The sequence below is a fragment of the Anastrepha ludens genome, chromosome 6 (genome assembly GCF_028408465.1).
Source record: "Anastrepha ludens isolate Willacy chromosome 6, idAnaLude1.1, whole genome shotgun sequence".
Classification (NCBI taxonomy): Eukaryota; Metazoa; Arthropoda; class Insecta; order Diptera; family Tephritidae; genus Anastrepha; species Anastrepha ludens.
In genome coordinates this window covers 102,930,832-102,956,863 of record NC_071502.1, presented here as the reverse complement: position 1 = coordinate 102,956,863, position 26,032 = coordinate 102,930,832, and the positions used below count along the sequence as shown (strand labels likewise).

Below are 26,032 nucleotides of genomic sequence, written 5' to 3'. Positions count from 1 at the left end.
CAGCGAGCCCAAGGCCCTAATTGCTGATTGGCTATCGGAGTAAATATGTACTTCCTTAACGGTAATTACCGAATTAAGCAACCAGTCCACCGCTTCCTTAATTGCCTATACCTCCGGTGCCAGATAAAAGAGCGAAATATTCACTGCGCTGCAACCACTGGCGATACCAAAGATCATAGAGAATGTGAGCTTTGTAAGTGTAGTGAACATTTTCTAATAGTTATAAAAATGCCGGTATGGACATCGACGATTTTAAATGGAGTGCCCCAAATGTATCAAATATGAACTGAAAAATATAATAAATATGAAAAATAATATTACTGAAAAATATGAATTATTTTAATGTTATTCATCTATAATACTCGTATTTCCCTTTTATTCATTGTAAGTTTCAAACATATTTTACTTAAAGTCTACAGTTTGCATGTAAGTAGATGTAACTCAGTTTTCTCATACCAGCTGTTCAACGGAGGAGGGTTTCTGCATTACCGCTAGACTTAAATATTAGCCGACGCCCTCGTTCTCAGCTGAAAAATTTGAGTATTTCGTATTAATTATATTCACATTCTTCTACCCAACAACTAATTATATTTCGAAGCAAATCAACTTTTTATCAGTAGAAGATATTTCAAGTTTATTCTTCATTTAATAAGTTACATAAATTTAAAACTTATTCTGTAAAGAATCCATTACTTTTTTTCCAAACCTCGGGTATCACTTCTTCGCACTCCGCTTATAGAGCCCATCGTTCACTAAATTTAAGTAAATTCCACCTTTATTTTGCAAAACTAAGGACAGTGGATCGAAATTTATTTGCGCTGGTGTTTTATCGCAGACCTCAACGTAATGATTCTTTAAAATGTGCACCAAACCGATTTTGGTTTGCAGTAAACCGATTCGACTACCAATGCAATTATGTGGGCCAGTACCGAAAGGTAAGTAGGCCATAGGTTCATGTAACTTTTTCTTCTCGGGGCTGAATCGTTCCGGATCGAAGGTATCGGGGTTAGGCCAATACTAGAAGTAAAACGAAAAACGATCAATGTCGAAAGAAAGTAACAGGTTTCGATAGTTGCTTTTTGGTATTTAAGAACCAGTTTTGAATTTTTTATTTACTGTAGCCCTCCCACATTCCATCCAACTCACCTTGGGATCGCGTTGCAAACCGAAAATTGGTACATAAACAGCCATACCATTTGGCACTGTATAATCATAATACGGTTTGAGATCGAATTGGCTTTCCCCATCTTTGGGTCGATGTTCGCGATCGAGTACGGGCAAAACTGGATACAAACGTAACACCTCATCTACTACCATACCCAGATATGGTAAGTTGGTAATGGTCTCATAGGATAGTTTACCATTCTCCGCCACTAACGCCTCACAAATTTCATTGCGTAGACGCTGTTGTAAATCCAGTCTTTTGGCCAATTCAAATAATGTGAATGCCATCGTTGATGATGAAGTCTCGAAGCCAGCCGTTAAAAACACCGCCGCTTGTGCTACCAGCACATCATGTGCCACTTGATTATACTCTTGTTTCTCGACAGACTCTTTTTTCAATGACACCAGCACATCGATCAGATCATTGCGTGTGAGACCACTCTTCTCTCTTTCCGTTATTACGTGACTGATAGTACGACGTATGAATAAAGAAAACTGGGGCGTGAAAAGTTTTACTTTCATTGTAGTGACCCAATTTGGATAGAAGAATGCGATGAAAAAGTTAAACGCTCGCCCCAATGTAAATTCCATCATTTTTCGTCCCTGCTTGCGAAACTCTGCATTTGGATTTTTGAAGCTATTCGCTTGTACACCAAAAGCGATTGATGCAATCACATCGGTAGTGAAGAGCGCACAAATCTCTTTGATTTCGGTAACCAAAGAATTGTAGTTCTGGATGTGCGACTCCAAATGAGCCTCTAACTGAGAGCCGACCTAAAATGAGAAAGTATAATAATATAGAAAAATTCAAAGCATGTAATGATTTTTTATTTGCTTAGTTAACCTCGATCATTAGTGGATACATTTGTTTGATCTTTCCTGTTGTGAACACCGGTGAAATCTTCGTTCTCAGCTCCCTCCATTGTGGATTGCGTATGAAAAACAAATTATTCGATCCCAAAGCATCGAAGTGTGGATCACAAGTTGCACAACGATTGGAGAATTTTGAAAATTCTTTAATAAGTACAGATTTGATAAGCTCCGGTTCGCGTAGCACTAAAGCTGGTTTATTCAGTATATAAATACCGACTGCGGCGGCTTTTGACATTTTGGCATCCTTATAAATGTCAGAGAGATATAAGAAGAAACTGTTGCTTAGTGTAAACATAGCTTTAGTATTGCCAATCAGTGGTAACGGCGTTATAAATGGAATATTGTGTCGTTTCCAGAAGCCATAATTGTAGCGATACCAAATGTAAAATAATATCAAGAAGGTGGCCAAGAGGCAAAGCGTGTCTATAGACATCATCATGTGGACTGTGTTGGAATAGATAAGAAAATTTGAAGTAGTAAACAAAAGAAAATTTTAAAATGCGTATTTGATAATAATGCTTGTTTTCGATTCATAAACAGTAATTATAATGGTAGTCGTGTGAGTTTGCACAATGTGTGATCAAATATTAACTCATTTCGGAAACATTTACCAAAGTAATTTTTTCAAAATTTTGAAAGGAGTTTTTAAGTATACAATTTTTTCAGCATTTATAACAAAATTGATTAATATGTGGTCAGCGATCGCTTTTCTATCATTTGGTGTGCCATACCCACAATGGGTTTTGAACCACTGCCCTACCGAACGGTAGTCACGCATAAATGCATTCGGCTCTGCCGGCCGCCCGCTATCAATTGAGCTGCTTAATAATTTATTACTGCGCACGAAACTGGTTAAACAGCAGGGTAGGTATGTAGAAGTGTATATTCGCAATATTTGTTGTATTTGAAAATTATCTGCTGGTTATTATGACCGTAGGGAGATTCGATGAAGGTGGATTAACGACTTAGACCGTTTTTTAATAGGGCAGCTTGATTATATAGATTAGTCGTTTTTGTCTGGTTATTTCACAAATGGATTTCATAGCGCAATGGGCTTTCAATGAACGTTCGCTCTTGATTCAGAGAATATTCTTCCAAGGAATGCACGCATTTCAAGCCTTGTTTACAAAGGTAGTTCGCTCTCTTTTCTTGCTAACTTGTTCGTAGAGTGGTTTTCTGGCCAGCTCGCACACAGCTTTGAAACAAAATGGGTTTAACACTTTAAGGTCTGGTATTTACGATTAATTTGCTCATTAGTATGAGCTAAACTCATAAAAATTGCGATGGTTTCTGGGGCCATCGATTACAAATCCGATGGCAATTTTTCAATATTGAATACACTTTCTAATTCAATACGGCGGTCACAATATCAAAAATTTGAACTAACGTCTTCAAACTGAAAATTCTGAGATTTTTGGAGTTGGTGATTACCGCCGGACACATTTCGCTACGGCAGCTACTGTAGACTCAACGGTATTCTGTGGTCACTTAATATGAGGCTTGCCAATCGACGTCAGATACAGACGCTTGAGTCAAACACTTACTACAGTACCAAACCGAAGACAAGAGAATAGTTTGTGAGCATCAGACTACTGCACTTTCTCCGATGTTTCATTCCCTCCCAACCGCTTTCGAAGGCAGTGGGAGGAGTGAATAGTATCGTTGACGTAAAGTCTCCATTTGCCCAAAGGAGCGGAACCTGGACGCAGGAACCTATTGTATTTAATAGGCGTAAACGAATCTCCACCATGAAGAAATCCCTACGCGGTTCCAGCGTGGAAATCAGCCGAGGAGGAGGAATGTGGTAGCGTGCCCGAAACACCATTGGTGTGACCTTTGATCATACCTTTGATAATGTTTCTGACATTTTGATTTCAACCTCCTGACCAACAAAACAAAGGCTTGCCAACCAAAAATATGTGTATGTGTGTGTGTCATTAAGCAAATCAACCAAATCTCAGATCCCAGAAAATGATTCTATGATCCCAATCCCGATATAGTGTCCGCGGTCATCCATAGATTAGCAATCGAATTCAGATCAGTCATGAAGGCACCGGCCATGAAGGAACACAAATCTGATTTTCTTCTAGTCAAGTTTTTACAAGCAAATTTTATTTAAAGCAATAACAGATACCGTTGTAAACACTGCAAAAATGGCCAATATTTCTTCATTACATAGAATTTACATATATACGTCCAGTCTGTGCCAGAAGAAAAGAACCGGTTTTTTTTCTTGTGACTTCAAGATATATTTCGTTCTGTTTTTTGCTGCGCAAGGGCTACGACGCCAGTCCTAACTCAGGTTGGGTAAACACAACCAGACAAAAATGCGTGAGAAGTACGCGAAGCGTTTAGAGGCGGCATTTTTATGCACGCATTCGAAAGGTCCGAAGTTATCTTACGCCGTGTCTGCAAAAGTGAGTAAAAAGTCAAAAAAGTTTGTTGTGGGGTAGGATCAGCGGTATAAGGTATACAAAAATGTTGATGACTTTTCCGAGCACGGCTTGAAGCGAGTGACGACAAAAAAGCAGGACGTCCAACGTTTTAAGCGAGACTACGCCAAGCACGATCAGTTCGTGCTAAAAAGGTAATAAATGTGAGTATCAACACCATCGAACGTCAACTGAAGGAGCCGAACATATCCGTCCCACATCATCAAAATTACTGCTCTCAGAAAAACACATTGAGAAACAACAAAACAAAGAAAATGGCGTCAAGTATTGGACTGGCCTTCCCAGTCCGCAGACGCCAACCCCATTGAAAATGTGTGGGGAACTATGAAAACGCATCTTGCCGGAAGGCCAGTCCATGACCGCAAGTTCGCAAAATCTAGTCTTGTTTGGCGACGAGCAACGCAGAAAAGCTGGTTCAAAGCAAGAAGAAGATGCCAGGCTATACTCGACAACGATGAAGACTACTCGTCTTATTGAGTAATTGCGACTCGTAGTTTTGTACATACTTTCATGTAAAAGGAATTTTAAATATATATCTTTCATACTTCATGAATAATCGCGATTCCTTTTTTCTCACACAGACTGTACATACATACATATAAGGTTTTTGAAAAAAAAAATAATATCGAAAAAAGTTTTGCACATTTGAATAGCAATCAATTTTACAATTCCTTATTATCAATGACCCGTTTTTGCGGTTTTTAATTTGGCATATCAATGAAGAATATTCACACACTAATTCAATGGCGCTAGTCTTATACAAACTTAATTTTTTTTAACTTTAGCGAACTTTATTCGACCTTTTCAATTTCACTTCTATCGCAACACTGAGTGCAGTAATCTTACAAGTCTAGATCTTTATTTGGTGCTTCAAAAATGCTGCTTTCCAAATATCAATATAAATTATTATAGGTACACACAATTTTTTATTATTGTACCTGTTATCAAAATTTCAAGTAAGCCGAAAATACTTTGCTGCTGCTATGCATCCATAAAACAATGTTTCATTCGTGGAGTGAATAGAACAGAAAGTGTTTTATCTTTAATATATAGTCATTTTAATAAAATACAATGAAAATGTGGCATATGTATGTAACCAAGGCGAAATAATATTTAATTATACATTGCACATTGCACCCCCATATATACATATATAAATGATGGAACTACGTCTAAATTTTTTTAAATAAAAAATTACTTACGCTCATTTGTAGGTATGTACTTACTCGTATACAGTTGTAGATATGTATTTTTTAACTAATTTATTGAAAAGAGTAATAATTATTCCATAAGTCCAACCATAAATATTATTCCATTATAGGAGAGAAAAAGGAACAAGCACTGGTTGTTAAGGTCTTCGGCTAATGTACTTATACATATGTAGGGTTTTTGAGTAAGAGCGCTTCAACTTTTGTACTTTTTTGAATAAAACACAAACGGTTTGACTTTTTTAACTAATTTTTTTTTTATTATCGAGTTTGAACATATACATTTAAGTATGAAATTCGATTTCTTTTGCATGACCACCGCGTGCACGTTTTACGAAGTCCAATCGTTGAACCCAATTTTCGACCACTCTTTTGCATAAATTGGCCGAAATTCCAGCAATTTCGCGTTCAATATTGGCTCTGAGCTCACAAATCGTCGCCGGCTTGTTACTGTAGACCAATGACTTCACATAACCCCAAAACGGGACGGCCGTAAAATGGCCGTAATGCTCTTAAAGTAGCAGCAACAGAACGATTATTTTCATAAAAAGTTTGCACGATTTGCAATCGTTGCTCATGTCATAATATCTTTATTAGTGTTTATTTTAGAATTTTTTCGTGTATGATAAAGACGACTATTTCGTACCTCCTTATGCCTAGCTTCAAGTGCGTCTTCTGCCAGTTGCCCTATTGGTAAATCAAAATGTTTAATGATCTCTTCGCCATGAACTAATAATTTATGGACACTGGAAGGCACATAAAACCAGTCATATAATTCAATGTAAAGCTATCTGGTATTATTTAAAAGTTCTCGAAAATTGTCGATGTTAATTTGCTTTCCAGAAGACACAACACGTAATATTTGAGAAAATTTAAAAATCAAATTCTCATCAATGCCCGTTATTTCAGAGCTTATTTTGGGATTTTGAAAAAACCTTCTTGCCGTATTCCCATCATTAGGGGACCCGTAACCTGGCTTAGGTTTATCCACAACTAAGCCTAATTTTCTTTTAAAGTCGTCTTGAATTTTTTTCTTTTGAATATTAAATAACGCTTTTTTTCTGTGCCTTTTACTTACCAGCTTCTAAAAGGAAGCCTATAAGCAATATGTAATAAACATTCGAAGCTACGGATCCACGAATGAAGAGATGACATCAAAAAATTAAAATTTTCGATTTTAACTGGTTAAGAACTTCTTTTGTATTCATTTGTTTTGGTGTAGCTCCACAAATGAAGCAAGTTTGAGTAGAATTAGTCTCTGATAAAGTATTAATGCAACTTCCATCAAGCATTGTAAAGTGAAATTTAAAATTTACAGTGTAATTTTTGTTTTGAAAATTTATAGTTATAGGTTTTAAATCGTTTGTTTCTTGCTGCAGTCTCAAGCCTTCTGTTTTAACTAAATCGGAATTTTCTTTAACAAAAATAAATTTAATTGGTCGAGAGAAAAATGTTGACAAAGAGCGAGGATTATTCCAAAAAATATAACCTTTTTCATCTGACAAGTTAAGGGGTGACATAGCAACTAAAAATAAATATTCGTCAGTAATTTCTGTGGAGCTAAATACTTGTTTGAAGGTGCTATGCCCAGAGCTTCCATCGAATCCGTATTTACATGTCAGAGTTTAAGTTTCACTTTTTATATATTCTTTGTCTAATATTGATTTTAAAATGCTTTTTAATATATAATCAAGAAGTTGTTGTAGATTTATTTCAGATCCTTGTTCTGTGGTTATAATACCTTTTGGTAATAAACTGTCTCGAAACTGTCGCAGTTTATAGATGCTAGGTAAAAATTCCAGACCAGTTCTTCAATTCGCCTCTTTTTAGTCTTCTCACTTGACTCCCCAAAAGCTACATATGGTCTTCCACGAGAAGTGCTTTGTTCAGCAAAAGTGTTACCTCGAACAGCTGGTTTTCTTAAAATAGCTTTTAGTGATGAGGTCATATATATTTCAGAGTTCAGCCATTTGCTTTCTTTGGCTAAAAACTGTTCTTTGTTTGCCATTTAATATTTATTTTTCCACAAAAAATGCCAACAGATTTTTCAAATTCCCGCTTAGTTGCTTTCGTGACAGTCTGAAGTCTCATTAGGTTTAGAACCTTTTCAACTAACTTATTTTTCCTTTGCTTTTTGGGCAATGAAATCCATGTATCCACCAAATCTTTATTTTTTATATTTGACAAAGTACCTAAAAAATAAAAATTCGGAATAAAGTACAACTTTGCGCAAAAAAAGACCAATACCGTTAAAAACAGAACAGTTTAAAATATCAAATAACAAAAAATTTGGAAAGGCACCTTTTGGGACCTTTTACCAAAAATAGAGTTTTCTAAAAATAATGACTACTTTACAAAAAAAATTAAGAAAAATACCAAACATATATTAAAATATTTACATACCTTGCTGAATATTTGCCATAATAAACGAGTCAAACTAATATATAAAATATCGAAACGTTCAGAACGAACTACCATACAATAATAAATGTTGATCAAATCTAAAAGAAACAAAATAGGATTTTATTTAGGTAGACTTTATCATAATTTTACTGATAAGGAAACAAAAAATAAAAATAAACTTAAGGTGATTTTATTTGAGCAATATAATGAAGATTTTATTTCCATTTTAGTTTTTCTAAAATATTGCTTTTAATTTTTTGATTTTTGTCCATTGTTTAAATCACTGTGCGATGGGGGCTAATTTGCGTTCGTAGTTAGCCGTAACAAGCTACTAATGAACTTCACCAAATTTATGATATTTACACCGGCTATATCCGCAGGCATAGCGAAAAAGTGAGAGCCCAGATTTGTCTTTGCCAGACGAGAGCAGGGCAGCTGAGAATAAGGCGTTGAGATGATTCCACCTCGTCCTCCAGACAGTTTCTACAGAACGGACTTGAGGCAATCCCAAGTCTTACGGCGTGAACACCTAACGGACAATGTCCGGTAAGGATGCCCACCAAATTTGAGAGCTGGGGCTTTGTTAGCCTTAGGAGTTCCCTTGAGCGTCCCCGATCTACCCGTGGCCAGAAGGATCTCGCTACCTTGCACGTTTGCGCACTAGCCTAGCCCTCGCTGAGTTGACTCGAGGCCCATCTTTCCAGGAGCAGACCACAGGTTCTCAGGGGAACCCCAATTCTCTCATTTCTCATGCCTATACCTCCGGTGCCAGATAAAAGAGCGAAATATTCACTGCGCTGCAACCACTGGCGATACCAAAGATCATAGAGAATGTGAGCTTTGTAAGTGTAGTGAACATTTTCTAATAGTTATAAAAATGCCGGTATGGACATCGACGATTTTAAATGGAGTGCCCCAAATGTATCAAATATGAACTGAAAAATATAATAAATATGAAAAATAATATTACTGAAAAATATGAATTATTTTAATGTTATTCATCTATAATACTCGTATTTCCCTTTTATTCATTGTAAGTTTCAAACATATTTTACTTAAAGTCTACAGTTTGCATGTAAGTAGATGTAACTCAGTTTTCTCATACCAGCTGTTCAACGGAGGAGGGTTTCTGCATTACCGCTAGACTTAAATATTAGCCGACGCCCTCGTTCTCAGCTGAAAAATTTGAGTATTTCGTATTAATTATATTCACATTCTTCTACCCAACAACTAATTATATTTCGAAGCAAATCAACTTTTTATCAGTAGAAGATATTTCAAGTTTATTCTTCATTTAATAAGTTACATAAATTTAAAACTTATTCTGTAAAGAATCCATTACTTTTTTTCCAAACCTCGGGTATCACTTCTTCGCACTCCGCTTATAGAGCCCATCGTTCACTAAATTTAAGTAAATTCCACCTTTATTTTGCAAAACTAAGGACAGTGGATCGAAATTTATTTGCGCTGGTGTTTTATCGCAGACCTCAACGTAATGATTCTTTAAAATGTGCACCAAACCGATTTTGGTTTGCAGTAAACCGATTCGACTACCAATGCAATTATGTGGGCCAGTACCGAAAGGTAAGTAGGCCATAGTTTCATGTAACTTTTTCTTCTCGGGGCTGAATCGTTCCGGATCGAAGGTATCGGGGTTAGGCCAATACTAGAAGTAAAACGAAAAACGATCAATGTCGAAAGAAAGTAACAGGTTTCGATAGTTGCTTTTTGGTATTTAAGAACCAGTTTTGAATTTTTTATTTACTGTAGCCCTCCCACATTCCATCCAACTCACCTTGGGATCGCGTTGCAAACCGAAAATTGGTACATAAACAGCCATACCATTTGGCACTGTATAATCATAATACGGTTTGAGATCGAATTGGCTTTCCCCATCTTTGGGTCGATGTTCGCGATCGAGTACGGGCAAAACTGGATACAAACGTAACACCTCATCTACTACCATACCCAGATATGGTAAGTTGGTAATGGTCTCATAGGATAGTTTACCATTCTCCGCCACTAACGCCTCACAAATTTCATTGCGTAGACGCTGTTGTAAATCCAGTCTTTTGGCCAATTCAAATAATGTGAATGCCATCGTTGATGATGAAGTCTCGAAGCCAGCCGTTAAAAACACCGCCGCTTGTGCTACCAGCACATCATGTGCCACTTGATTATACTCTTGTTTCTCGACAGACTCTTTTTTCAATGACACCAGCACATCGATCAGATCATTGCGTGTGAGACCACTCTTCTCTCTTTCCGTTATTACGTGACTGATAGTACGACGTATGAATAAAGAAAACTGGGGCGTGAAAAGTTTTACTTTCATTGTAGTGACCCAATTTGGATAGAAGAATGCGATGAAAAAGTTAAACGCTCGCCCCAATGTAAATTCCATCATTTTTCGTCCCTGCTTGCGAAACTCTGCATTTGGATTTTTGAAGCTATTCGCTTGTACACCAAAAGCGATTGATGCAATCACATCGGTAGTGAAGAGCGCACAAATCTCTTTGATTTCGGTAACCAAAGAATTGTAGTTCTGGATGTGCGACTCCAAATGAGCCTCTAACTGAGAGCCGACCTAAAATGAGAAAGTATAATAATATAGAAAAATTCAAAGCATGTAATGATTTTTTATTTGCTTAGTTAACCTCGATCATTAGTGGATACATTTGTTTGATCTTTCCTGTTGTGAACACCGGTGAAATCTTCGTTCTCAGCTCCCTCCATTGTGGATTGCGTATGAAAAATAAATTATTCGATCCCAAAGCATCGAAGTGTGGATCACAAGTTGCACAACGGTTGGAGAATTTTGAAAATTCTTTAATGAGTACAGATTTGATAAGTTCCGGTTCGCGTAGCACCAAAGCTGGTTTATTCAGTATATAAATACCGACTGCGGCGGCTTTTGACATTTTAGTATCCTTATAAATGTCAGAGAGATATAAAAAGAAACTGTTGCTCAGTGTAAACATAGCCTTAGTATTGCCAATCAGTGGTAACGGTGTCATAAATGGAATATTCTGTCGCTTCCAGTAGCCATAATTGTAGCGATACCAAATGTAAAATAATATCAAGAGGGTGGCCAAGAGGCAAAGCGTGTCTATAGACATCATCATGTGGACTGTGTTGGAATAGATAAGAAAATTTGTAGTAGTAAACAAAAGAAAATTTTAAAATGCGTATTTGATAATAATGCTTGTTTTCGATTCATAAACAGTAATTATAATGGTAGTCGTGTGAGTGTGCACAAAGTGTGATCAAATATTAACTCATTTCGGAAACATTTACCAAAGTAATTTTTTCAAAATTCTCAAAGGTGTTTTTAAGTATACAATTTTTTCAGCATTTATAACAAAATTGATTAATATGTGGTCAGCGATCGCTTTTCTATCATTTGGTGTGCCATACCCACAATGGGTTTTGAACCACTGCCCTACCGAACGGTAGTCACGCATAAATGCATTCGGCTCTGCCGGCCGCCCGCTATCAATTGAGCTGCTTAATAATTTATTACTGCGCACGAAACTGGTTAAACAGCAGGGTAGGTATGTAGAAGTGTATATTCGCAATATTTGTTGTATTTGAAAATTATCTGCTGGTTATTATGACCGTAGGGAGATTCGATGAAGGTGGATTAACGACTTAGACCGCTTTTTAATAGGGCAGCTTGATTATATAGATTAGTCGTTTTTGTCTGGTTATTTCACAAATGGATTTCATAGCGCATATGGGCTTTCAATGAACGTTCGCTCTTGATTCAGAGAATATTCTTCCAAGGAATGCACGCATTTCAAGCGTTGTTTACAAAGGTAGTTCGCTCTCTTTTCTTGCTAACTTGTTCGTAGAGTGGTTTTCTGGCCAGCTCGCACACAGCTTTGAAACAAAATGGGTTTAACACTTTAAGGTCTGGTATTTACGATTAATTTGCTCATTAGTATGAGCTAAACTCATAAAAATTGCGATGGTTTCTGGGGCCATCGATTACAAATCCGATGGCAATTTTTCAATATTGAATACACTTTCTAATTCAATACGGCGGTCACAATATCAAAAATTTGAACTAACGTCTTCAAACTGAAAATTCTGAGATTTTTGGAGTTGGTGATTACCGCCGGACACATTTCGCTACGGCAGCTACTGTAGACTCAACGGTATTCTGTGGTCACTTAATATGAGGCTTGCCAATCGACGTCAGATACAGACGCTTGAGTCAAACACTTACTACAGTACCAAACCGAAGACAAGAGAATAGTTTGTGAGCATCAGACTACTGCACTTTCTCCGATGTTTCATTCCCTCCCAACCGCTTTCGAAGGCAGTGGGAGGAGTGAATAGTATCGTTGACGTAAAGTCTCCATTTGCCCAAAGGAGCGGAACCTGGACGCAGGAACCTATTGTATTTAATAGGCATAAACGAATCTCCACCATGAAGAAATCCCTACGCGGTTCCAGCGTGGAAATCAGCCGAGGAGGAGGAATGTGGGAGCGTGCCCGAAACACCATTGGTGTGACCTTTGATCATACCTTTGATAATGTTTCTGACATTTTGATTTCAACCTCCTGACCAACAAAACAAAGGCTTGCCAACCAAAAATATGTGTATGTGTGTGTGTCATTAAGCAAATCAACCAAATCTCAGATCCCAGAAAATGATTCTATGATCCCAATCCCGATATAGTGTCCGCGGTCATCCATAGATTAGCAATCGAATTCAGATCAGTCATGAAGGCACCGGCCATGAAGGAACACAAATCTGATTTTCTTCTAGTCAAGTTTTTACAAGCAAATTTTATTTAAAGCAATAACAGATACCGTTATAAACACTGCAAAAATGACCAATATTTCTTCATTACATAGAATTTACATATATACGTCCAGTCTGTGCCAGAAGAAAAGAACCGGTTTTTTTTCTTGTGACTTCAAGATATATTTCGTTCTGTTTTTTGCTGCGCAAGGGCTACGACGCCAGTGCTAACTCAGGTTGCGTAAACACAACCAGACAAAAGTGCGTGAGAAGTACGCGAAGCCTTTTGAGGCGGCATTTTTATGCACGCATTCGAAAGGGCCGAAGTTATCTTACGCCGTGTCAGCAAAAGTGAGTAAAAAGTCAAAAAAGTTTGTTGTGGGGTAGGATCAGCGCTATAAGGTATACAAAAATGTTGATGACTTTTCCGAGCGCGGCTTGAAGCGAGTGACGACAAAAAAGCAGGACGTCCAACTTTTTAAGCGAGACTACGCCAAGCACGATCAGTTCGTGCTAAAAAGGTAATAAATGTGAGTATCAACACCATCGAACGTCAACTGAAGGAGCCGAACATATCCGTCCCACATCATCAAAATTACTGCTCTCAGAAAAACACATTGAGAAACAACAAAACAAAGAAAATGGCGTCAAGTATTGGACTGGCCTTCCCAGTCCGCAGACGCCAACCCCATTGAAAATGTGTGGGGAACTATGAAAACGCATCTTGCCGGAAGGCCAGTCCATGATCGCAAGTTCGCAAAATCTAGTCTTGTTTGGCGACGAGCAACGCAGAAAAGCTGGTTCAAAGCAAGAAGAAGATGCCAGGCTATACTCGACAACGATGAAGACTACTCGACTTATTGAGTAATTGCGACTCGTAGTTTTGTACATACTTTCATGTAAAAGAAATTTTAAATATATATCTTTTATACTTCATGAATAATCGCGATTCCTTTTTTCTCACACAGACTGTACATACATACATATAAGGTTTTTGAAAAAAAAAATAATATCGAAAAAAGTTTTGCACATTTGAATAGCAATCAATTTTACAATTCCTTATTATCAATGACCCGTTTTTGCGGTTTTTAATTTGGCATATCAATGAAGAATATTCACACACTAATTCAATGGCGCTAGTCTTATACAAACTTAATTTTTTTTAACTTTAGCGAACTTTATTCGACCTTTTCAATTGCACTTCTATCGCAACACTGAGTGCAGTAATCTTACAAGTCTAGATCTTTATTTGGTGCTTCAAAAATGCTGCTTTCCAAATATCAATATAAATTATTATAGGTACACACAATTTTTTATTATTGTACCTGTTATCAAAATTTCAAGTAAGCCGAAAATACTTTGCTGCTGCTATGCATCCATAAAACAATGTTTCATTCGTGGAGTGAATAGAACAGAAAGTGTTTTATCTTTAATATATAGTCATTTTAATAAAATACAATGAAAATGTGGCATATGTATGTAACCAAGGCGAAATAATATTTAATTATACATTGCACATTGCACCCCCATATATACATATATAAATGATGGAACTACGTCTAAATTTTTTTAAATAAAAAATTACTTACGCTCATTTGTAGGTATGTTCTTACTCGTATACAGTTGTAGATATGTATTTTTTAACTAATTTATTGAAAAGAGTAATAATTATTCCATAAGTCCAACCATAAATATTATTCCATTATAGGAGAGAAAAAGGAACAAGCACTGGTTGTTAAGGTCTTCGGCTAATGTACTTATACATATGTAGGGTTTTTGAGTAAGAGCGCTTCAACTTTTGTACTTTTTTGAATAAAACACAAACGGTTTGACTTTTTTAACTAATTTTTTTTTTATTATCGAGTTTGAACATATACATTTAAGTATGAAATTCGATTTCTTTTGCATGACCACCGCGTGCACGTTTTACGAAGTCCAATCGTTGAACCCAATTTTTGATCACTATTTTGCATAAATCGGCCGAAATTCCAGCAATTTCGCGTACAATATTGGCTCTGAGCTCACAAATCGTCGCCGGCTTGTTACTGTAGACCAATGACTTCACATAACCCCAAAACGGGACGGCTTGTTAAATGGACCGTAAAATGGCCGTAATGCTTTTAAAGTAGCAGCAACAGAACGATTATTTTCATAAAAAATTTGCACGATTTGCAATCGTTGCTCAAGTGTGTAGCGTTCCATGATGAAATGTATACTAATGAAGTTTACAAATGACAAGCGAAAAATAAAAAATATTGCGTCGTTCGCCCTCCCTATCGGAAAAAAGTTGAAGCGCACCTATTGAATAAGCCTATACATCCATATGTAAGTGTATAACTTTAGCCAGGATTGCAACCATCCCTTGTGGTTGATGATGTGAAACTAGTGGAGTTTGTAAGTATCATATTTCATTTGTTTGTGTGTGGTCTCACACCTCCGAAACGACCGATTTTTAAGACAAAGATAATTCGCAATATCGAAGCAACAAAAGTCTCCCTGTATGAACGCGGTTTAAGCGGCGAGTCTACTTTAGACGCTTCAAAAAATCGATTTTTTCGTGGATTTTTTGGGAAGGAAAGAAATATTCGATTTAAACGAAACTTTCAGGTTTATTGTTATATATTTCAACAGTCTTCTCAAATTTTTTCATTAAAATATATGTCATATTATGCTTGGTACAAGCATTTTGCCGAGGCGCCTCGAGTGTGCATGTGTCGTGCGGCGGGAAAGATGCAGGTCGCAATTTTCATCAGAAACCAAAAACCCCAAAAAAATTGTATTTTAGTATAGTATAGTTTCTAGTTAAACCAAGAAAATTAAACAAAAAGTGAGAAGTTCAACAATTTTTCGCTAATTAAAAAAAACATTCATTTTTTTGGAAAAACAAATTCACTTTAGATTGTTTAAAAAGTGGGTTAATCATAACTTTCTTAAGGTTTTTTAGGTTCAACTAGAAGAGAATTTAATTCCGATTACAATCAATGTTATCTCGTTTCGATAGGACGTTTAACTTTTTCCCTATCTTTCCCGCCAATTAGGAAAAATCGTAAAAATAAAAAACCGAGAAATCGCACTTCGAACAATCCGGCCGCTCGTATGCTTGCTCACAATTTCTTCTGTAACTCCGAAAATATTTTGAATTTGCTTCTGAAATTTTGAGGGCACATTCTTGGATAGTTTGGAAAGACATTTTGCAAAACAAAAAATCGATTTTTTGAAGCCTCTAAAGCAGACTCCCCCCTTAACGAGACTCTTTTGAGAAATGGCAGCATTGTAAATAATGAGTTATACCAGTTTTATGACGTAGAACCATATTCGCTGGCCTCGAATCTTGTCGTTGCTTTCACATAAAATTTTTTCGTCAAGTGAGCAGAGCCCAGAGATAGCGAGCAGAGAAGTGGCTAATCGAAGTCATATCGCTTAAGAGTTGTCATCTGTTCAAAAGTTAAATTAAATTCATAGCAATGAACAAATATTGCATCGTGGGTATCACCTGGAAACCCTTTCCTGCTGCTATTTTTGAAAATTAAATATTCTTTGCACCGCCGTAGCCGAATGGGTTGGTGTGTGATTACCATTCGGAATTCAGAGAAATTCAGAACGGCCGCCCCTCGGCAGGCAATGGCAAACCTCCTCTGCCATGAAAACGCTCCTCATAAAAACATCTGCCGTTCGAAGTCGGCTTGAAGTCGACGCACACCACAAATAGGAGAAGGAGCTTGGCCAAATACCGCAAAAAGGGTGTACACCACAATTATATATATATATATTTATATATTATTTATAAATATTTTTATTGATAAATCTTACTTTCGAAAATATTTTTAAAGCAGGTAATTTGTCATCTGCCTGAAAAATTAAAATCCATTAAACCTAATTAGATAAATGAAATATTATGATATGGGTGTCAAACGAAAGAGGTTTAATAATCTTAAACAATTTCGAGTGTGGTTGCCACCTGTTTAACTGCGGTAATACTACATCAGTCAAGTAAAGAACATTTAAGAAGGATTATTGACGCAACTATTATGGAAAAGTATTGCCACTAGCTGGAAAAAAGTATGACCGTGAAACGGGCAGAATTTAGAAACGCTCACTTTGATAAGTTAAATTCATGAGTTAACAGGAATATTACAGAACGAGTGCAAGCAAAAGGGCATTAAACATATTTTTTAAAGTTTTATCGATCGCTAAAACATTCAATAGCTGACTCGTGTGCTAGTACTCAACCTATTACAGCATTTTAGATGAAAACATTGTAATAAAGAAATACAATTTTTAGCAATTTATATACAGCATACCGCATGCCACCTTGACTTGGAACCTGCAAGGAACGAGAAGAGGCAGACCATTGATGACTTGGCAAAGGACTATCCGCAATGTAACTGGAAAATCGTTTAATGAACTGAGGTTTATGTCTAGAAACAGAAATGTTTGGAAAACTTTTGTTGAATCCTTAAGCTCCTAAAGGAGTATGGAATAATAATAATATATTCTTGAAGGCAATGAGTTGATCTTATTTATAAACAAGAAAAAAAATTTTAAATTTTGCTAACTTACATTTGCATTTACATTTTATAATAAAATGTATGTACCTACCTCAAAGGTCGTATGTACCTACCCAAAATGTCCATAAAATCCCAGAAATATTCGATGTTGACCGGCATGTTGGTAGTCGTAGCATTGCCCAGGAGCTAAATATCGAACATAAAACAAAAATGGTTTTAAGGAAATTGAAATATTTTCTGCAGTTAATAGCCTCTATGATCACCATTAGAAAAAACAACAATTTTCTTAATCTGAACTACTGACTTATCATACCACTTTCTATTAAATGAACATTGCGAGCGACTTGCGCAGGAATTTTTGAAATTCAAATAAAAGACCGGGATCCCGGAATTTCGGGACTATCATTCCTAGTACTTACATACACACATACATTTCCACACATATTTGCAAAGGCACGTTAACTATCAGTACCCTTCAGTAATGCAATAATGCCAAAACGATGCGATAATATTACTGCTACCAAATAACTCTTTTCATAGTCAAATTAAATGCGAAATATTATGGTGATACCAAAATGAAGTCAATATATCTATGACTGTTTTCATTCGACAAGTTTATTTGGCAACCGTTTTCTTATGACATATATCCATTTGCCTGTAGTAACTTTTCAGGGTTCGGTACTCGAAGTGTAACCAATTAAAAAGTTCATAAATTTAGTTTGGAAAATTACTTTCATTCAATTCAAAGTAAAAAATGTGTGAAAATAATACAAAATTAAGAATCAATTTACTTTTGCTCGATATGACCACCTTTTTCCTTGACTATGGCTTTGCGACGGTCCAGAAACGAATCCCAAGCTGCCCGAATGTGACTTGCAGATATTTTGGCCTGCTCGCGGATAATGGCTTTTTTCAATGGCTCTACTGGTGAATCTCTTAGTTCGGACCTTGCTCTCCAAAATGGCCCAAATAGTATAATCCATTGGATTCGCGTCTGCTGAATTGGAGTGTCACTATGTGGACGTTATGAAATTCGGAACGTTGTTTTTTATATTGTACATTCTTGGTTCACTCCGAAATGTTTGTCTGTCCACGGCTTGAAAGCAACCTCCAGAATACTTTCCCGATAATATTTCGCATTTACCTTGAAGCCAGGCTCGATGAAAACGTTTGGAGAAGCCCATCTGTGGTTACAGCGGCCCAAACCATTACCTGTGACGGGTGCTGTCTCCTGATAGCCAATCGATAACTGAAATTCTCGTATGAATGGTCGGTCAAACAAACCCTATCGTTTTGGGAATTTACGAACACAGTGTTCGGAAATTGACCGCTTTCGGCCAAGCGAAGCAACTCCTTCGTTCTCTCAAGTCTGACTTTTGGATATTGTTAGGCTTGACTTTGAGATAATTTTTCAGTATGCGGCGGATGCTACGGTCAGATTTTTTTTTTTGAGTTCTTTCGTCATTTGATAGGCACTTCGTCGGGGATTTTGCTCAATTCGCTTCTTCACTCTTTGAACCATTTCACGTGACGTTGCAGTCTTTTGATGGCCACTTCCATGTCGTTTCGCGTTGCTACCAGTATCATTGTAACGAGTAATGGTGCGATAAACAGGAAATTATTTACTTTAAGGTGCACGAGCTCGCGAACAATCGCTGGTTGTGAACAGTACTCTGGACTGTCATTTAGCTAACTAACAGCCAGCTGATGCGCATTCATTAGCTGCGCGAGCGGTCTGAAATTAGTTACCTTTGATTGCCGGACCCTGTAGATTTATAGGATGCACATTTGACGCGTCGGTCGCATTACCAAAAAACAAAAGATAATGCAATTTTATCTCAAATTAAGTATTATAAAACAATACAAACTATTTTAACCCAATCAATTATATATTTAGCAATAATAAAACGCAAAAAATTGTCTATGATTTTATGTAGTTTCAAAATAACTGCACTTTTGTGCAAATTGGTTAAGAAACAGACTTTATGTGCGAGTGCTACATTTTCGAGAAACGATAAAAGAGAAAAAGTAAGTACTTTTTGACAAAAAAAAATTTATTCATGGTGTCGATATACTCATTTTTCTCGTCTGATAATAATTCTTCCGCTTTTCAACTTTCTATAAACTACAAGTAGTTTTTATATGATTCCGTCAAAAATAAAAAAAACTTTTCCATTATTTTTCTTTTAATAGGTATGTCTTATTCATATTTACATAAACAAAAAACAAAACAAAATTTTTTTTTTTCGCTTTATTAATTCATGCAGTAAAGGGCCGGAGCACGTCTACCGGTAAAAACCGCCAACCAGTAATTCATGAATTCCTAATTGTTGAGAACGTCGAGATATCTACGTTGAAGGTTGTTCAGCAACACTTCGCCCTACAGCAGCAATTTTCTCAACAGAACGTCCGGTTTTTGGTCTGCCAGTCCTTTTTCTATCCTTGACAAAACAAGTTTCAAGTTATGCAAAGTGGGATGACACACAAATATACGCATATAGGAATATGAGTACGTTTGCTTTATTTAGCTCTCTTTCTAATGAGCACAGCATTGTATACATTTGGATTCCCAATAATTGTTTTGTTTTGTTCTCTTTACTAATAAATATGTATTCATGAACATAGCCCCAACGGGTGCCGCGAATTTTTTTCAAAATTTTGTTGATGGCAATAATTGGTATGAATTGCCAATTGAATTGAAATTTGTCAATTCACTTAAAACAACGGTAACAGTGCAAATTAGAAAGAGTTTTGGACAGACGCAAAATAGAATTTATTTAAAAAAAAAGTACATCCATATTTAATTTTAAAATATGCCTAGAGGACGACCAAGAAGAGTTCGTAGAAGAGTTCCTACTTTAAGTGGAGGAATAGAGCAGGTAAGTAGTGATAAATGTTTGAAACGTCACGTATTGGATATGATTGGTAGAAGCATCCACTTTTGTTTTCGTTCATATATGGTACAATTGAACTACAATATATAAACGTATGTATGTATTTAAAAATTGTGTGTGCGTTTGATCCTTTTTGCAAAACTCAAAATTTTAAATAGTTTTAAAAAATGAGGAGAGAGAGACGAATTAGTTATTTATTTGATACTATTTCAAAGGTAAACTGTATTTGGGTTATTCTCAGACAAATTTTATAGTAATAGACGATGCCCAACGCCATTTAAAAGAACACTATTACCCATCAAATCAACGAACTTTTTGACACAGATATGCATTTTTAAGTGTTTTTTTTTTCCTTTGTATTGTATTCTATGTGTGTACATGTATATTTTTATGTATGCAGCCATTATCAAATCATATATGAATATACCTTTGAAATAGTATCAAATAAATACATTGACTTACCAAGAAATTCCTGAACATTACACTTGGCAACAAGGTTCACGTTCGACATCGAGAACGATTTGCATTACGTTTATTTTAGTTAGTTAATTTAGTTTCCATAAAGGGTCCTAAATCATACAATGATTTATTGACAGTTCGTAATGAGCTCCTCTCTTCTTTTCCCCACCCGATTTTCGGGGGTTACATACTAGTTTTAATACTAAATAAGGTTTCGACTCTTAACCTATATTATAGGTTAAGATTGTTATGGGGGCCTCAAATATGCGTCACAGGGTTGGAAGATCAATTCTTCTGAGACGTGATGAATTGACGGTATGCAACAGCGACCGACCCAATGGATTTGGGTGGTGTCTCAGCCTTTGGTAGTAGTTTTGTTGGATTACTTTCTGCTGTCACTAATGGAACATTTAGGTCTCGATGGATATTTTCATTGGTTATGTACCACGGCGCTCCAGTAACCATTCTTAATATTTTATAGTTTCTTCATTGTATAATTGCAATATTACTAGCACTTGCATTACCCCACAGTTGTGACGCATACGTCCAGATTGGCTTGATGATTGTAACATAGCGAAGAATTCTGTGATCAAGGCTAAGCCCAGAACGGGAATTGATTAGCCAATGGAGATCTTTCGTTTTTAGCTTCATCTGTCCACTTTTGGCCTCAATGTGCCTTTTGTCAGGCGTCTGTCCATACGCACAGCAAGATATGTGATATAAATGAGGTATGAGTGTGGAGTTTAGGTATACACTCGAGCTGTCGCTTCTATTTAGCGCAAAAGTCACATGCCTACACTTTTGCTCATTCACTTTGATGCGCCAGTCTGCCAATCACTTCACTATGTCTTTCAGATGACGGTTGAGTTCACCCGACGCTCTTATTGGACACTAGGAGCGACAAAGGATTGCAGTGTCGTCAGCAAACTTGAATATAAATATTTGCGGGTTTGTTAGAAGGTCATCCGTGTAAATTATATATAAAAGCGGACACAGTACACTGCCTTGTGGTACGCCGGCTTTAATACCGACTTCATCAGTTAGGTAGTTTTTATATCTTACCATAAACACCCGATTTGTAAGATAAGATTCTAATATTTTGTGTGAACTATGTGGCAGTGTGCGTTGGATTTTGTAGACAAGTCCCTCGTGCCTTACTCTGTCGAACGCTTGAGCTATATCAAGAAATATGGCTGAGCAATAGCATTGCTTATTTCGGAGCTGATACGATTGACTTGCTCAATTGTGCCGTGATTCTCACGAAAGCCGAACTGATGAGCTGGAACAATACTGTTTTGCTGCAGATGCGGCATCAGTTTTCGTTTTAGCAACTTTCCAAATAGTTTGGAGAGAGATGGCAGCAGTCTTATAGGCCTGTATGAAGCTGTCTTGGCTTTATTTTTTCCTGGCTTCGGGGTCATTATAGTGGTCGATTTTTACCATTGAGAAGGAAAGCGGCCAACTTGAAGAATTGTGTTAAAAAGTACACTGAGAATATAATAAGTTTCAATAATTTGAACGCGTTGTTCTATTGTGTAAAATGGTGAATCTGTCTACTTGAGAAATGTCAAAGATGGCATAGAAAACAGTAACGTCTAGGAATTATTCACTACTGCCATCTAGGCGTCACTTTTGAAAGACCCTTTATTATAAATATATTGTTTATTTTTGCCTTGTAAAATCTGTTTTCATATTTTTTAATGTATTTCCGCATCTTCAATGTATGCAAATATTTATTTCGCATATTTAGCTAAATGACTATCGCACAAAGCCTACTTCTTATCCCGCTCAAAAAATCTGCATTTATTTCTCATTTCTCATTCCGCATTCCGTATTCAATGTGTATTTGCCGCATTTCCAAAAATATCACTCCACCTCCAAGGTAAGTTCAAATAGTTCATTACTCACTTGACGCCCAACTGTATAGTCGGCGGCGCGCCACATAAATCGCCCAACATCAACCACGTAAAGCTTCAGTACCGTACACGACTCCGCCACCAATGCAATGTGGCTCGAAAGTTTGCTGCTGTTCCTACTTCTTTGTTGTTTGCTTTTACTTTGGTTACGGTACCACTATGATTACTGGAACCGCCATCAGGTGCCACAGTTGAGACCAACATATGGCGTGGGCTTATTAGGTGGATTATTTTCGATGCAGCGCAGTCCAGCAGAGTTTGTGCAAAGCCTTTATAATCATCCCGATGCCAGGCACAGACCTTTCGTAGGCGTACATGTATTCAATGAGCCGGCGATATTGTTGCGTGAACCTGAACTTATTAAACGAATTTTGGTGAAGGACTTTTCAAAGTTCTCTGACAGGTAAGGTGGAAAGCGGGTGCGCAATGTTTGCTGCATATATATGTATGTATGTAGTTGTAACCTTTCTCTGCTTCAGGTTTTCCAACTCAGATTGCAAAGGAGATCCACTGGGTTCGCTGAATTTATTTTTCTTACGCAATCCCTCCTGGAAAGAGGTGCGTTTCAAGTTATCACCATTCTTTACCAGCGGTAAACTCAAGCACATGCTTCCTTTAGTTGAAGAGGTAAATTTGAAGAAGCTCATGTACCATATAATATTATATACAGCCGGAGTTTTAAACTTGACGCCTATTACAAGTCTTAAGCGAAGTTGAAGCCTCACTCTTAAACCCAAAAAGCACATCCGCTTGTCACGTCGCTATAAAAAACCAATAAATTCCGGATCTCAGCGCCGGAAATGCACGAGAATCCATAAATAAATCCTTATTTTAAACTCTCCAACCACAATTACAACAGGGTTTTATACACAAAAATTCTCTTTCTCCATCTTCCTCTTGCAGGTCGGTCGCGAGCTTGATAAATATTTGCTTTCTCAATCAATTGAATGCTATGCAGCGAACTCTTTTACGATGGAAATGAAAGAGCTTTGTGCACTCTATACCACAGATGTGATAGCCACCGTCGCTTATGGTGTCCAAGCGAATTGTTTCAAAAATCCCAATGGCGAATTCCGTCGCCACGGTCGCGCTGTCTTCAAGTTTAGTGTGCGTCGTTCGCTGGAATTCATGGTGGTTTTCTTTATGCCACACTTGGTACCCTATTTAAAATTCAAGGTAGTGCCACCAACATCCAGCGAATTTCTGCGTTCTACAATCAATTACGTAATGGAACAACGAGAACTGTCTGGTCTGAAACGTAACGATCTAATAGATATTTTGATCGAATTTAAGAACTCTACAAAAAATAAAAACACTCCGCATGGACTTATCTTTGAGGGTGACATATTGGTTGCGCAGGCGGCACTCTTTTTCACAGCTGGCTTTGAGTCATCTTCGGCGACAATGTCTTTTGCACTGTACGAGCTAGCCAAGCAACCAGATTTGCAGCAGCGTGTGCGCGATGAAATCTCAGAAGGTCTAACGCGTACAGCGGGTAAAATCTCGCATGAATTTATAGACTCATTACAGTATATGCAAATGGTGATCGATGAGGTATTGCGACTCTATCCACCTTTACCATTTTTGGATCGGCAATGCACAGAGCAAGAGGGTTACTCGTTGGAACCTTTTCACAATTTTCGCATGCCACAAGGTATGCCCGTTTACATACCAGTTTATGGTCTGCATATGGACCCGGAGGTAATTTTTCTCGAAGCTTTTTTACCATCAAAAGTATGATCAACTAAAATAGTACTCACTTTTTTCACTATACCTACAGTTCTATCCCGAACCGGAAAAATTCGATCCCGAACGTTTTGCGCCACGAAACAAGAAAAACTTAAAGCCTTATGCCTACATGCCATTCGGTTTGGGACCACACGGTTGCATTGGTGAACGCTTTGCTATGATGCAAACCAAAATCGGCCTTACTTATTTTCTACTAAATCACAAAGTGACGACTTGTGAGCGTACAAAGATCCCCATGCAGTTGGATCGCAAAGCAGTTGTGGTGCAGGCCGAGGGCGGTATTTACTTAAACGTTGTGCGTAGTCCTCTGATTAATTGCCGCCGCTTGTTTGGTTAAGAGAATTCGATGCAACCGAGAACGAGTTGGATGCGTAAATGAGTGAAAGTTATTCAAAAACTATAGATTTTAAGGGGCATTCAATTAGTGCATACCAGCACAGAAGTGTAGATATGACTTTGTAAAATATATTTATATAATTTTTAAATCAATGCATTTTTGAGCATTTGGCGTGGGTCAATAACACCTTTGCGTGTCTCGGGTAATTAGCTGAAATTAAAAAAAAATCGCTTTTCCATAGCTCAAGATGCTGTTGAGTATAATTGACAGTTGTTAAATATAGTATTTTTTAGCAAAATATATCGAAGCGTGTTATGAAGTTTTTTTCTGTCATTTGCGTGTTTCAAACGAGCGGTCACGAATGGGTGAAAATGGGTACAAACGGGTACAATTAGCGTACAAATTAGTAAAAAAATAAAAAAAATAAGGGCTTGCAAACAGAAGATTAGTTTCAGTTCTGAGAAAAAGGTAACTATGTACTTTGTTAGATCCACACATAGTTTTAATAGGTACACTGTGCAACAAAATGGACGAAAAAAGAGAAGAATGCGTAATAGCAATAATGAAAGAGAAACAGTCGTAGAATATTTGAATGCCTTCCGTTTTTTTCACTAAACGTCACAATATTTTTTACAGTGTTTTAAAGTCTTCCTAATTTGGTCTCAAGTTGATCTGAATATTTTTGAAAAAAACTCATGTAAAATTACAATTACCATTAAAATTACCTTCAAAGTCTATAATGAAATTTAATGGCGCATATTTTTGTGGAACCTTTTAACCCAATATCTCTTACCCGTGTGGGTTGTTTTGGTACTCTTATTTAAAAATCTGAAAAATATTTAGTTTGTAGGGTTGAAGGGAGGTTAAAATGTTACACAAATATGGACAATTTCAGTACTGGTCTTCTAAGCCAAAAATAGGGTGCAATAACACACAAAAGCACTGTTGGGGGAAATTTTTATTTTTCAACAGAGTCTTCTCTTAGCTTGATACACTTCCATCAAATGTTTCTTCAGTTTTCTTATATTTGGAAGCAGAAAGAAGTCTCACAGTAGAGCTTAAGCTCGAGAATATGCTTGATGAGGGAAAAATGCATAACTCTATTCATAAAAGTTTCACCTTGAAATTGCGGACTTGTGTATTAGTAAATTGACCTGGTGGAAGAAATATAGAGCGTTTTACCACTTTCAGGAAACTTAATTTATGTTTAGGGCACGGCGTGCATTCCATAAAACTGTCGTTATGACCTCGATGTTCGGCAAACCCGCTTGGCTTCCTTCGATTTCAATTCACCGCTACTATTTCTTGTTATCTG

The 26,032-nt window shown here is 36.9% G+C and overlaps 3 protein-coding genes across 3 annotated transcripts in view; 1 reads left to right on the top strand and 2 right to left on the bottom strand.

Moving 5' to 3' along the window:
• LOC128867201 (uncharacterized) overlaps nt 1–24,825 on the top strand; it is a 46,830-nt gene extending 22,005 nt beyond the window's left edge. The window contains exons 5-8 of the mRNA XM_054108302.1: nt 22,687–23,034; nt 23,111–23,258; nt 23,535–24,332; nt 24,412–24,825. Coding sequence (XP_053964277.1) covers nt 22,687–23,034; nt 23,111–23,258; nt 23,535–24,332; nt 24,412–24,717 — 1,600 coding nt within the window. The 3' untranslated portion in view covers nt 24,718–24,825. The remainder of the gene's footprint in view (nt 1–22,686; nt 23,035–23,110; nt 23,259–23,534; nt 24,333–24,411) is intronic.
• Nucleotides 619–5,310, bottom strand: LOC128868376 (cytochrome P450 6g1-like). The gene is made up of 4 exons (XM_054110397.1): nt 5,291–5,310; nt 2,009–2,481; nt 1,147–1,938; nt 619–1,017 (listed from the first exon to the last, which is right to left on the bottom strand). The coding sequence occupies exons 2-4, from the start codon at nt 2,474–2,476 to the stop codon at nt 715–717; spliced, it is 1,563 nt and encodes a 520-aa protein (XP_053966372.1). The 5' UTR covers nt 2,477–2,481; nt 5,291–5,310; the 3' UTR covers nt 619–714.
• On the bottom strand, nt 9,372–11,231 carry LOC128868377 (cytochrome P450 6g1-like). The gene is made up of 3 exons (XM_054110398.1): nt 10,759–11,231; nt 9,897–10,688; nt 9,372–9,767 (listed from the first exon to the last, which is right to left on the bottom strand). The coding sequence occupies exons 1-3, from the start codon at nt 11,224–11,226 to the stop codon at nt 9,465–9,467; spliced, it is 1,563 nt and encodes a 520-aa protein (XP_053966373.1). The 5' UTR covers nt 11,227–11,231; the 3' UTR covers nt 9,372–9,464.
• Nucleotides 24,826–26,032: the final 1,207 nt, after the last annotated feature.